The 15,388-nt window shown below is 26.5% G+C and overlaps 1 protein-coding gene across 5 annotated transcripts in view; it reads left to right on the forward strand.

Annotated features, from left to right (window-relative positions):
- The window catches only part of Lar (tyrosine-protein phosphatase Lar), a 992,349-nt gene that overhangs the window by 812,198 nt on the left and 164,763 nt on the right, over positions 1-15,388 (forward strand). For all 5 annotated transcript variants that reach the window (XM_073967222.1, XM_073967225.1, XM_073967224.1 and 2 more), the window contains 4 exons: positions 13,969-14,205; positions 14,262-14,408; positions 14,509-14,642; positions 15,181-15,331. In XM_073967222.1, the coding sequence (XP_073823323.1) occupies positions 13,969-14,205; positions 14,262-14,408; positions 14,509-14,642; positions 15,181-15,331 (669 nt within the window). The remainder of the gene's footprint in view (positions 1-13,968; positions 14,206-14,261; positions 14,409-14,508; positions 14,643-15,180; positions 15,332-15,388) is intronic.

Below are 15,388 nucleotides of genomic sequence, written 5' to 3' on the forward strand. Positions count from 1 at the left end.
GCGTGTTTGGTGCAGCAAATACGTCAAATCGGCCGAAAATATATATGGCAGCTATATCCAAATCTGAACCGATTTCGATGTAGTTTGGCACATTTATTTTTAGACCGAATTCAGTCACACATTCCAAATTTCATCAAAATCGGACGTATATAGCGTGTTTGATGCAGCAAATACGTCAAATCGGCCGAAAATATATATGGGAGATATATCCAAAACTGAACCGATTTCGATATAATTTGGCACACTTATGTCTAGACGGAATTCAGTCACACATTCTAAATTTCATGAAAATCGGATGTATATAGCGTGTTTGGTGCAGCAAATACAGCAAATCGGCCGAAAATATATGTGGAAGCTATATCCAAAACTGAACCGATTTTCACCAACAGCAATAGCGTTCTTCCTATGGCTAAAATAATTATATTGCCAAATTTTTAGTTGAATCGGACAAAAAATGCGACCTGTACGTTGCGAACAAAAATACATGGACAGACGGACGGACGGACGGACGGACGGACGGACAGGCATAATTCGACTCACAAAGTGATTATATGTATATCTCTAAAAGGAACTATGGGTATATTTCGTTTCCTTTTGTATGTTACATACAAATGCACAAAGACATAATACAGTGTGGTGTAGGGTATAATTATAGGAAATATATCTATGGTTCATGAGGGATGACTACCTCCCAGTAAAACATTGGAAGCCACAAGGGCTAAAAAATACATTAAAAGATAATGTAAACAATCATATCCAAATGTCATTTGAATCTTGTGTTCGATTACAATGGTCTGTTGTTAAATAATGGTCAGCAGTCCAAAATAAAAATGCCCCGAAGAAGCGATATTGCCAAATGCAAGAAATAAATCCTTAAATTACTGCAGTATCATAAAAATGTTTTATGTTTATTCTATGCGAACAGTGTGCTATATTTTGTGTTTATTTCATTGACCTTTTTAAGTGATGGATAATCAATACTGCGCCTAAAAGTATACATGCCACATTAAGTGGATACAATGTTTTTCATTCAAAATCCGTATGTTTTTTCTATTTGGGATTTCACTGGTAACGATTGCCCATTTTTATCTTATACTTTGGGATATTGATGTGACCTAAAACCCAAACGCTATTTGATTTGTTTTTTCTTCTTAAATTTATAACCACATTTAACGATGACTTTTTAAATAATTTTAATGACATATCTCGTAACTGGTATTGGTTTCAATTTCTATCTGGACTTAGGTGTGATTTTTAACGCCATCACGTTTCAATTTTATTTTACTCTGCCGAAAAACAAAACATGTTACATTCATTAAGGGGTGAGGGGTATTTTTGGGGAATTGTAATAGTTTACAACGCCTCACCAATATCATCACACCATTATTGACATCTATCAGCCAGACATATAAAATTGTTGTGACCATTGATGTGTTAAGTTTTGTTTCCGAAAATACCATACCATACCCATCATCAACGACAGCATCCAATCTAACAGCCATGCTCGCTGTCATTTCCAGTAGCATCATCACCATTCTACCCAAACAATGAACGTATCAATGGCAAGGCAGGCATGACCGCTATCTACACCAACAAAACACTTTCTAGCAACGCCGCTATGATGACGACAACACAACGAAAAAACAGATAAAAATAAAATAAAATAAAAACAAAACATTTTATTTTGTGACTGTTGTTGTTCGGGTTTTAACCGGGATTGATTTGTTCATCTTTACTGTCATGGTTGGATTCCTTTTGTCCGTGTTTAGACATCGATAACCTAGTTTAGATGGTCGCCGGCGAAATTTTTTTATTGTTTTATTTTATTTCCGGGTTTTGCCGCTCTCTATCTCTCCCTCCATAAGGCCCCTTAAAGTTTAGATTGTTTTGCGTGGCATTGTTACTCGTAACAAGTGGTCGTCGCCGTTTACGAATTGTTTAAATCCATCACTTGCCTTTGGCATAACATTTTTTTCCTTTTTTTCAGGAAGCCGATTTTTAAATATTCATTGGATTTTTTTAGAGTTGCCTTTTTTCGGAAGGAGATGGGGGTAGTTAAATGTAGATGGGAAGTAAAAAGTATACATAGTCGAATAGAATTGCTGCAGCTGGTTGATTGCATTGTAAAAGTGATGATGATTTTTTTTTTTTTTTTTTTGTTTTTTTCACATTTTTTATGCGATTTTAATGTGATTTTTTATGCCAACACACATGAAAAATTTATTATTTTGAAAATTCATCATGTGTAATGCATACTTTCGGGGAAAATAAAAATACATGTGATTTGGAAGAGCAGATCACGGAGAACAAACTTTCAATGAAAAATTTAGACATCCTAAATGATTATTTTGTGGAATTCCGCCTTTCGGACAGCAAAAAAAAACGTTTTATGATCAAAAGTCCCTCTGAAAGATTACTTCTATGGACAACATTCTATCTAGGATCCCACATTTTCAGATAGTTTTTAGGGATCTTAGCATTGCCGTGGATGGCAAGAGAATTTTTACAAGTTTCCAGAGTTGTCATTTGTTTGTGGGTTAGTTATCGAAACCAATCAACATAATCTACACAAACAAAATCCATAATCGTCTATATTTACGATGGAGGTTTTTAAATCTTTAGGTTCATTATCAAGGGAAGTATGAAGAATAGAATTAAAGCGTTGCAATAGATAACACAATGACTACCGGCGTAAAAACCTGATTTTAACTGCTCCTTTGCACTGGAGTTGTGTCAGTGAGTGACAAAATATTGCGACTTTTCGGTTTCTATATTATATTTTAGTTTTTATTGAAATATTGTCATTTGCAGATAATAGTATAAAAACCTAAATAAACTAATCTAATAAACTAAAAAACAATAAATTTATAATACAATTATAAGAAATAAAAATACTACTAAAAAATAAAAAATTATTTGCCGATAACAATATAATAAAGCTAAAAACAATAAATTTATAATACAATTATAAGTAATATAAAAATATTAAATTACTATTAAATAATAAATTATTTTTTTATTTATTTTATAAGAGCGAGCAGAATATTTTTATAAATAAAAATATTACTTTTATTTATATTACGAGCGTGGATTTTAAAATGATGTTTTTAAATAAATTCATATTACTATTAAATAATAAATATTGTTTTATTTATTTTATAAGAGCAAGCGGAATATTTTTTTATAAATAAAAATATTACTAACTTCTAATAAAAATAAAAATATTACTTTTATTTATTTTACGAGCGTGGATTTTAAAATGATGTTTTTAAATAGATTCATATTTAAAAAAATTAAATATATTTTTTTAAATAAATACATTTCTTGTTTTTCATTCAATTAATTTGTTATTATTCAATAAATTTACTATTTTTTATAGTTTTTATTTTAAATTTACTGTTTCTTATAAATTAATTATTTTTTAAGTATTTGTTATTTCTTATAAATTTATTTTCTATTTTAAATAAATTTATAAGTTAGGGTTTTTTTGTATTTTCAAGCTTTTTATTTATATTTAATACATATTAATGTTTAGTTTTATTGCATTTTTTATTTTTGTATATTTTTATAATTATTTATTCAATTAACTTGTAGTGAGAATTCGACCTTATCGTTTATATTTTATATATTTTAATTTTAGGTTTTATTGTATTTTATATTTTTGTATATTTTTATTATTATTTATTCAATAAATTTGCCGTGAATATATAGTGTTAATAGAAGATAACACTCACTGGCTACAGTTGCCATCATATATTTTTTAATTTAAAAATATATATTATTTTATATAAATATAAATAAATAAAAATAATAATTTAATTTGTTAAAAAATATACTTAAAACCCCAAGCATATAAATAAATAAAAAGAATAATTTCATGTATTAAAAGATATACTTAAAAACCCAAGCTTATAAATAAATAAAAATAATAATCCCATTTATTACAATATATACTTAAAAACCCAAGTTTATAAATAAATAAAAATAATAATTTCATTTATTAAAAAATATACTTAAAAATGCAAGCTCATAAATAAATAAAAATAATAATAATACTTATTTAAAAATATACTTAAAAATGCAAGCTCATAAATAAATAAAAGTAATAATAATATTTATTTAAAAATATACTTAAAACAGAAGCTTAAAAATAAATAAAAATAATAATTTCATTTGTTAAAAAATATACTTAAAAACCCAAGCATATAAATAAATAAATAAAAAATAATAATTTTATTTATTAAAAAATTTACCTAAAAACCCACGCTTATAAATTAAAAAATAATGTTTTTATTTATTAAAAAAATACTTAAAAATCCACGATAATAAATAAAAAATTTTTGTATTTATTAAAAATTTACTTAAAAATCCACGCTTATAAGTTACATAATAATGTTTTTATAAATAAATAGATAAATAATAATAATAATTTCATTTATTAAAACAAATATACTTGAAACCCACGCTTAAAAAATAAAAATAAATATTTTTTTTTAGTTATTAAAAAATATACTTGAAACCCATGCTTTAAAATTAAAAAAAATATTTTTTTATTTATTAAAAAATATACTTAAAAACCCACGCTTGTAAATAAAAAATAATGTTTTTATTTATTAAAAAATATACTTAAAACCCCACGCTTAAAAATTAAAAAATAATGTTTTATTTATTAAATAAAATATATACTTAAAACCCCACGGTTATAAATAAAAAATAAATATTTCTATTTATTAAAAAATATACTTAAAAATTAAAAAAATAATAAGTTTATTTATTTAAAATACACTTAAAAATCCACTCATATAAAATATATGAAACGAATAAATTTATTTATTTATTAAAAAAAATATATTATTTAAAAATCCACGCTTGTAAAGTAATTAAAAATTATAAATTTGTTATTTATACAAAAATATATAATTAAAAATCCGCTTACAACATAAATAAAAAAATAAATAAATTTATTTATAAAACAAAATATTTTTATAAATCCATAATAAAAAACAAGTAAAAAAGTATCAGTCGGCTTTGCCGACAGAGATATAGCCTCAGCCTATGTGGATTGAAATACTTTTTTTTGGGCGTATGAACAGACAGAAATATGGATTGGAGTAAAGCTCAAAAATTTGCGGGGGATATCGATAGATAAAGCTTTTGTACCATACTAACCTACGAAAAGCATAATATTGGGCCACTAGGAAAACCTTTGGTAAAAATGTCCAAAGGCTCCTCGAACAAACACTTAACTACACAAATATGTTGAACACTTGTATGGGTGGTACCCCAGGGATTGGACCGATAGGGCAAAAAATTTCGAGATCGAAAATTTGGACCAAATCGGTTGCTACGTTTGTGCGATATTGCGCTTATCATTTTAGCGAATATTTTCGAACTTTTGTGGGAGAGGTACCGGAAACAGTTGACCTATAAGCACTTTCATCTAATATTCGAAGAAATATTACGATATCCAAAGTGTGGAGGAACGCAGTATTCGGTTCGAGCTCTATAGTCACTATATATGGTGCCATAGGGGTTTTTATTCCTTTCGGGCTGTTTTCTCAAGAAGTATGGACTTGCCCCTGAAAAAACTTTTACTGTCGTAATTGAGGCACAGAATGCAAGATGCTTCAACAAAAATCAAAGTGATTCGAGAGCAGGTCTTGAAGTGAATTTATCCAAAATGTTGTGTGGGAGGTACCCGAAGGAGTGAACAAAACAAATACAGTTCATATTCGAACCTGATCTATATCTGGTAAATATATTAGAATGTGTAAAGTATGGAGCAAATCGGTCAATCCCATCCAGATTTATCGTGCGCACAATTTTTCCGAACATTTTTGAACCGTTTTGGTGGAGGTACCTGAAGGAGTGGACCGATATGGCTTATGGAACTTAAACTAAGTTTGCACAAAATATTACGAAGGCCACATTTTGGACCGAATCGGTAGATCCGTTCGAGAGTTATCTTGCGCTCCAACCACTACACACGGTGTCATAGGTGTTTTTTTCTGCACCTTTAAGGCTATTTGCTCAGGAAGTATGGACTTGCCCCTGATGAAACTTGTACCGTCGTATGGGGGGCAGTGAATACAAGTTGGTACAACAAAAATCAAAGCGATTCGAGAGCAGGTCCTAAACTGAACTTTTCGAAATTTTGTGTGGGAGGTACTCGAAGGAGTGGACCGATTGAATCCATATTGGAACCTCATCTAAGTCTGGTACAAATTTCACGTTGTGCAAACTATGGACCAAATCGGTTACTCCTTTCAAGAGTTGTCGTGCGCTCACATTTTTCGAATATTTTCGAACTTTTGCGGGGGAGGTATCGGAAGGAGTGGACCGATATATCCCATCTTCGAACTTAAACTAAGTTTGGGCAAAATATTACCAAAGCCAAATTTTGGACCGAATCGGTTAATCCATTCGAGAGTTATCGTGCGCTCCAGCCAGCCAGACAGACGGACAGGGCTAAATCAACTCCAAATTTCTGAAACACATTTTGTCCAAACATAATTGGGGTCTAAAACCATTATTTCGATGAGGCAAATTTTGCCCGTATGAAAGTGTACATACCCTCGTTAGCATAAATGCTGAGGGTATAATTAATTAATTTATTTATAAAAAATGTTTTTTTTTTAATATCCACGCTAAATAAATATTATTTCAAAATTTGGAACATTGCTGGCGTTTTTATTGGGATATCTGTTACAATTTTGTTTTTTTAAATGGTCTGGCTTTATCCTATTGTTCTTGTTTTAATATTTAAAAACAACGAATTTATTTGTGGAGGGAATTTTTCATTGTTCGCCAAGGGTTAAGTCAGGAAAGACTATAGTTTCGATCCTCGCCACAGGATCTAATAAGTTACCTTGTTTTTTGTTTCGGTTTTATAAAAAAATATAATTTAAAAAAAATTATTTATTCATTAAACATATTATTTAAAAATCGACGCATATAAATATTATTAAAAAATCGACGTTTATAAAATCTATATAAATAAAAATATTTTTTTGTAAAAAAAGTTTAAAAATCCACGTTAATAAAATGAATAAAAATAAAAAAATTTAATTATTCATAAATATATATTATTTAAAAATGTATTTATTTTTAAAAAAATTATTTAAAAAATTATTTATTTATAAAAAAATTTATTTTAAAATGTATTTATTTATAAAAAATATTATTTAAAAATTTATTTATAAAAAATATTATTTAAAAATTTATTTATTTATAAAAAATATTATTAAAAAATCCACGCTTATTTATGATAGCTCCCGAGTTTAAGGCCCATATCTTAAAAGCCTTAACGCCACATATGGTCATGGATCCTGTGAGACTAGTTTCAATTCCGCTAAGCAACTCTGCTGCTTTCCTGAGATCAATAATCTCCGCTTGAAAGGCACTCAATTCTAATGTTAAGCTTATGTAAGTGCTTGATTAATTGATTTTCGCAACAGACACTGAAGCCAGTACTTCCCTCCATCTTGTTTTTTAGACCAAGTCGGTTGAAATTTCCCTCCCGGATAGGTGATTGGACAATAGTCCTCATAGAAAGTCAGCAGTCAGTTTTGGTAGAGCATCCACAACTCTCTCCACCACTCGGCTTTTTTTCTCAACGCAGTAAAATTGATAGTCAAATATTTATTTTCTTTCTTTACATTTGTTGTGGTCCTCAGTATAATTGACCTCAGCATGATTGAAAGAATTTCTACTTCATGTGCCTCCCCAATAATTTAATATATTTGTTTCTGTGTGTGTATATTCCTCCTTTTTGTTGGTTGTCTGTGACAACAATATACTTAATACAAACTTTATTTGTATATTGTATTTATTTTTAAGAAAAATTCCCATAAACTAAAAGAGTGACCTAAAAATATGCAATAATTTCTAGTTTCTATTTGTATATGACAATCATTTACTGTCCCTTTAGTAGTATGCAATAAATTTCAAGTTTATTTACTGGAGATCAATATTTATTTATTTCCATATAAAACAAAGGAATCTTTTGTTGTAAATTTTTATAAATTATCCTTAAAATAAACAATGGAAATTTTTGTAGAACTTCATTTCATCTACAAGCTATTGTCTTTTTTATTTTAAAACTTTCACATATAAATAAATGATGAAAATTATAACTATTTATTTGGTAAAGAAAAGAAAAAAATAAGAAAATATTGTTTATAACTAACCACATATCTTTAAAAAAAAGCAAACTTTGCCCCCAAAGCTCCTGAAAGTGGTCACATATTTTTGTCATAAATTTTCAAATATACCCTTTAGAAATTTACACACACACATACACAAAGGTATCTTCTCAATATAAAATGTTGTTTGTGTGCGTAAAAACATGTTTGTTACTCTGACCAATATTTTGTGTACTGACCGCATTTTATATTGTAAAAACCAATTCATATATGCATATATTTTATATGTTTTGTTTGTTGTGCATCATGTTATGGCCTCTTTGACCACAAAACAGACGACTAGTTTTCATAAAATTATTGAATTTTCCCCCCCCACTTCAATATATTGCCAATAGCCAAGTCAGTTTGTGTTCAATAACCCAACCTGGTTTGTTGTTGGCTGGCAAGCCAGCTGGCCGATTGGTAGTCAGTAGAAAAATATTATCAAATATATATAAAATTTGATATATGGTTATGGTTATGTATATAAGTGCCTAAAAGTATACTTTAAAAATGAAAAATTTGTATCTACAGAGAAATTATGTCATAAACATTATTTTTAATAATATTTAACGTGCATTTTATATGACAAAAAGCAGTAGTGGATGACACACGTACAGTAGGGGCTTCAATGAGGAAATTGATAAGGGAAAATTGGAATTTTGAAAAAAATAGATTTTTTACTATATAAAGGAGGGGTCTTGTATTGTACCTTGGAGTTTTTAAAGAATATTTTTTCCAAATACCTTTAGAAAATCAAACAAACGTGAAAATCGAACGTGAATTTTTTAAAGAATATTTTTTCAAGCATTAACTGATCTTGAAACGTGAATTTGTTAAAGAATACTTTAACTTTTTACTTTAACTTTAAAGAATAAGACCGTTAAACGTAGATATTTAAAAAAAAATATTTTTTTTTCAAGACCATTAAACGTGGAGTTTTTTAAAGAATATTTGATTTTGTTAAAGAATATTTTTCCCATTAATAAATTAAAGTTGTTTTAATAAAATATTAAAACAACGACTATGGTCAAGTCTATCAAACGTGGATTTTTCAAAGAATTTTTTTCAAGACCATCAAACGTCGATTTCTTATAAAGACAAATTCTTCAAAACTATTAAACGTGGATTTTTAAAAAATATTTTTTTAAATACCATTAAGCGTGGATTTTTTAACAAATAATTTTTCAACTACCATAAATATTAAATTTTAAAGAATATTTTTTGATTTTTATTTATTTTTTTATTTTTGTAAAGAATATGTTTGTCAAGACCATCAAACGTGGACTTTTTAAAGAATATTTTTTAAGGCAATCAAAGTGTTTGTTAGAATATTTTTTTCAAGACCATCAAACGTGGATTTTTAAATTGCCATTAAACGTGGATTTTTCTTAAAAATAATTTTTCAACTACCATTAAATGTGGATTTTTTAAAAAATATTTTTTCGAATACCTTATGAAACGTGGATTTTTAAAAAAATATTTTTTCGAAAACCTAACGAAACGTGGATTTTTTAAAAAATATTTTTTCGAAAACCTAACGAAACGTGGATTTTTAAAAAAATATTTTTTCGAAAACCTAACGAAACGTGGATTTTTAAAAAAATATTTTTTCGAAAACCTAACGAAACGTGGATTTTAAAAAATATTTTTTCGAATACCTTATGAAACGTAGATTTTTAAAAAAATATTTTTTCGAAAACCTAACGAAACGTGGATTTTAAAAAAATATTTTTTCGAAAACCTAACGAAACGTGGATTTTAAAAAATATTTTTTCGAATACCTTATGAAACGTGGATTTTTAAAAAAATATTTTTTCGAAAACCTAACGAAACGTGGATTTTAAAAAATACTTTTTCGAATACCTTATGAAACGTGGATTTTTAAAAAAATATTTTTTCGAAAACCTAACTAAACGTGGATTTTTAAAAAAATATTTTTTCGAAAACCTAACGAAACGTGGATTTTAAAAAATATTTTTTCGAAAACCTAACGAAACGTGGATTTTTAAAAAAATATTTTTTCGAAAACATAACGAAACGTGGATTTTTAAAAAAATATTTTTTCGAAAACATAACGAAACGTGGATTTTTAAAAAAAATATTTTTTCGAAAACATAACGAAACGTGGATTTTTAAAAAAATATTTTTTTCGAAAACCTTAGGAAACGTGGATTTTTAAAAAAATATTTTTTTCGAAAACCTTAGGAATCGTGGATTTTTAAAAAAATATTTTTTTCGAAAACCTTAGGAAACGTGGATTTTTAAAAAAATATTTTTTTCGAAAACCTTAGGAAACGTGGATTTTAAAAAAAATATTTTTTTCGAAAACCTTAGGAAACGTGGATTTTTAAAAAAATATTTTTTTCGAAAACCTTAGGAAACGTGGATTTTAAAAAAAAAAAAAATTTTTGGAAAACCTTAGGAAACGTGGTTTTTTAAAAAAAAATATTTTTTTCGAAAACCTTAGGAAACGTGGATTTTTAAAAACATATTTTTTCGAAAACCTTATTAAACGTGGATTTTTAAAAAAATATTTTTTTTGAAAACCTTAGGAAACGTGGATTTTTAAAAAAAATTTTTTCGAAAACCTTAGGAAACGTGGATTTTTAAAAAAAATATTTTTTTTGAAAACCTTAGGAAACGTGGATTTTTTAGAAAATATTTTTTTGAAAACCTTATGAAACGTGGATTTTTTAAAAAATATTTTTTTGAAAACCTTATGAAACGTGGATTTTTTAGAAAATATTTTTTTGAAAACCTTATGAAACGTGGATTTTTTAAAAAATATTTTTTTGAAAACCTTATGAAATGTGGATTTTTTAAAAAATATTTTTTTGAAAACCTTATGAAACGTGGATTTTTTTTAGAAATTTTTTTTTGAAAACCTTATGTAACGTGGATTTTTTAGAAAATATTTTTTTTTGAAAACCTTATGAAACGTGGATTTTTTAAAAAACATTTTTTTGAAAACCTTATGAAACGTGGATTTTTTACAAAATATTTTTTTGAAAACCTTGTGAAACGTGGATTTTTTAAAAAATATTTTTTTGAAAACCTTATGAAACGTGGATTTTTTTTAGAAAATTTTTTTTTGAAAACCTTATGTAACGTGGATTTTTTAGAAAATATTTTTTTTGAAAACCTTATGAAACGTGGATTTTTTAAAAAATATTTTTTTGAAAACTTTATGAAACGTGGATTTTTTACAAAATATTTTTTAAAAACCTTATGAAACGTGGATTTTTTAAAAAATATTTTTTTCAAACGTATATTATTTACGAAATGTGGATTTTAAAAAAATAGTTTTTCGAAAACCTAACGTAACGTGGATTTAAAAAAAAAATTTTTTGAAACCTAACGAAACCTGGATTTTTAAAAAAACATTTTTTTTGGAAACCTAACGAAACGCGGATTTAAAAAAAAAACATTTTTTTGAAAACCTAACGAAACGTGGATTTTTAAAAAAAACATTTTTTTGAAAACCTAACGAAACGTGGATTTTTAAAAAATAGTTTTTCGAAAAACCTATGAAACGCGAGTTTTTAAAAAATACTTTTTTAAACGTAGATTATTTAAAAAAATATTTTTTCAAACGTGGATTATTTAAAAAATATTATTTTTAAATTTTTAAAGAATTTTATTTCAAGAATATTTTCGAACGTGGATTGTTTTTTAAAAAAGTTTGGATTTTTCGCTTAGATTCTTGGGTTTCTAAAATATACTGGATTTTTAAACTTGATTTTCTAAAAAAATAATATATTTTTAATATATTTTTCAAACGTGAATTGTTTAAAATATATTTTTTCCAACCTGGGGCTGGATTCTTGTTCTATGAAAATTTGAAATGAAAAATATTTTCTTTATATTTTGTTCATTTCACAGTTTTTTCCTTTATAAAATTTTTCATTTCATATTTTCATAGAAACAGAATTGATCCCCTGGATTTTTAAAAAAATATTTTTTCAATCGTGGCTTTTTAAAAAAATATTTTTTTAAACGTAAATGTTTTAAAAAATATTTTTTCAAGCGTACATTTTTTAAGAAGCATATTTGGCAAACTTGGATTTTAAAATCATGTTTGAAAAAAATATTTTTTTTTTTAATCTTGGATTGTTTGAAAAGTATTTTTCAAAACTGGATTTTTTGGAATACTTTTAGAAAATGTTAAAAAATATTTTTCAAACGCTTTTTTTTAAGTTGATTTTTCAAAACATGGATTTATTTTTTTTAACGTAGGTTTTATAAAAAATATTATTTAACATTGATTTTTTATAAATATTTTTTTCTAACGCTGATTTTGAATATTCTGTTTTTTTAATAGCGAATTTTTTAAAAAATATTTTTTCAAACATTGATTTCTAAAAAAACATTTTTTTCAAACATGGATTTAAAAAAAATATTTTTTTTAACGTGGATTTAAAAAAATTTGTGTTTGAAACAATGATTTTTTTAAAAAAAATTCAAACTTGGATTTTTTAAAAAATATTTTTCAAACTTAGGTTTTTAAAAAAATATTTTTTCAAACATGGATTTTTAAAAATTTTTTCAAACGTGATTTTTTTGTTTTGAACAATGATTTTTAAAACATTTTTTTCAAACGTGGATTTTTTAAAAAATATTTTCTTAGATTTTTTTAAAAAATAATTTTTTTTTCAAAAATATTATTTGCTAACATGGATTTTTGAAACAATGATTTTTTAAACAAATGCGTTTTAAAACGTGGATTTTTTAAAAAAAAAAATGCGTGGACTGTTTAATAAATAGTTTTTCCAGCTTGGAATTCTTTTAAAAAATGTGTTTTGAAGCATTGATTAAAAAAAAAACATTTTTTCAAACGTGGATTTTTTACAAATATTTAATGAATTGTTTACAAAATATTTTTAATAAAAATGAATTGGATTTTTTAAACAAATTTTATGGATAAATACTTTTTTAAACTCTGAATTAAAAAAATATAAACGTGGATTTAAAAAAAAAATAAAAATCATGCGCGGATTTTTTAAAATTATTTTTTCAAACGCGGATTTTTTTGAATTAGATTTTTCAAACGTGAGTTTTTTAAAAAACATTTTTTTAAAAAAAAATTCATGCGCGGATTTTTTAAAATTATTTTTTCAAACGCGGATTTTTTTGAATTAGATTTTTCAAACGTGAGTTTTTTAAAAAACATTTTTTTAACGTGTACTTTTTTAAACAATATTTTTTTCAAACGTGGAATTTCTAAAAAATATATTTTCTAACGAGGATTTTCTAAAAAGTAATTTTTTTCAAACGTGGATTATCAAAAAAAATATTTTTTCAAACTTAGATTTTTTTAAGAAATATTTTTTTTCTTCAAAACCATGAAACGAAGATTTTAAAATGTTTTGAATAAATTCTCACCAAACTCCTCAAAAAGTCATTTGTATGGGTTAACCATATCCACACCTTACTGTCTCTCATAATTTATGATATAAAGCAATTTTTGAATTGACCATCGGTGGCACCAATAACGACCACAAACAATGATTTATGATTGCGATAGGCAGCAGACTTTATGCTAAAATCAACTATCACCAAGAGAAAAAATCCCTTTTAAGTACGACTACCGCTTATAGCATCACCATTCGCAGTCATTATTATGATGGCATCGTTGCTGGCGCTCTCAAGTGACAACATAATTTTCCCATTGATTACTTTGGTCTTATAAAATTTAATCTTTATTTATTGTTATTATTTTTCTATAAACAACAACAACAATTTGTTATTAAATTTCAATTTTTTTTCTCTTGCTTCATTTTAGGTGCTTTGAATATTGAAAATAGTCGTGAAGAGGATCAAGGCAAATATGAGTGTGTTGCTGAAAATTCGGTGGGTACGGAACACTCGAAGGCCACAAATTTGTATGTTAAAGTACGTCGTGTGTCACCAACTTTCTCACGGCCACCAGAGCCCATAAATGAGGTTATGTTGGGTTCAAACTTGAATTTGTCTTGTATAGCTGTTGGTTCCCCCATGCCACATGTTAAGTGGATGAAGGGTAAGTTGTAAGTCTTTCGCATTATTTTCATAATCATAATTTGTGTTTTTTTGCAGGTGCCCAAGATTTGACACCCGAAGATAATATACCCATTGGCCGTAATATTTTGGAATTGACAAACATCCAACAAAGTGCTAATTACACATGCATAGCCTCATCGTCATTGGGTCAAATTGAAGCCGTTGCTGTGGTCAAAGTTCAATGTAGGTTAACTGTTGTTTATTCGAGTGTGAGCGAGAGAGAGAGAGAGAAAATAATTTAATTCAATTTTTATTTCATTGTGTGTTTTTCCCCATTCTTTAGCCTTACCCACTGCACCCACAGACATAACAATTTCCGAAGTAACAGCCACCTCTGTACGTCTGGAATGGTCTTATAAAGGCCCCGAAGATTTACAATATTATGTGATACAATATAAACCCAAAAATGCTAATCAGGTAAGAAAGGGTGTACATAAAGAAATTTATTAAAAGAAAAACTACAAATAAATTTGGAATATCTATATACTATAAAAATAAAATATGTTATTATAAATATGTAAAAATATACATTATTGGAGCGACCATATTTTGTGTCATTATGGTATTCCAAACAAACTATATGGTTACCTCAACAATATATATTTTAACATATTTACAATAATCTATTTCACTTTTAGGGTATTGTTAATTTATAAAAAATATATTTTTGGAGCAACTCTATATTTTGTACCATTATGGTTTTCGACACAATTTATATGGTTACCTCAACAATATTTATTTTTATATATTTACAATACCCTATATATTTACAATATATTGGCTTCAACAATATTTCTTCTCTGTGTGCGATCAATGTTAAGAAGAGACCTTCTTTGAGATACAAGAAAAATATTTGATTTTAGTTTTACAACCAAATATTGTTTGTTATATACAACTGTTTTTATTTCTCCCTTTCCCTTCTAACATTTACAATTGTTTTGTCTTTTGTTTCCAGGCCTTTAGCGAAATCAGTGGCATCATAACCATGTACTACTCGGTACGAGCCTTGAGTCCTTATACCGAATACGAATTCTATGTGATAGCTGTAAATAATATTGGTAGAGGACCACCATCGATACCAGCGACTTGTACCACTGGTGAGACAAGTAAGTAAAAAAAGAATGTCATGAATTTAATATGTTTTTTTCATGTTGTGATTTCAT

This window comes from Musca autumnalis, unplaced genomic scaffold (assembly GCF_047663935.1).
Source record: "Musca autumnalis isolate F117 unplaced genomic scaffold, ASM4766393v1 scaffold_2, whole genome shotgun sequence".
NCBI lineage: Eukaryota > Metazoa > Arthropoda > Insecta > Diptera > Muscidae > Musca > Musca autumnalis.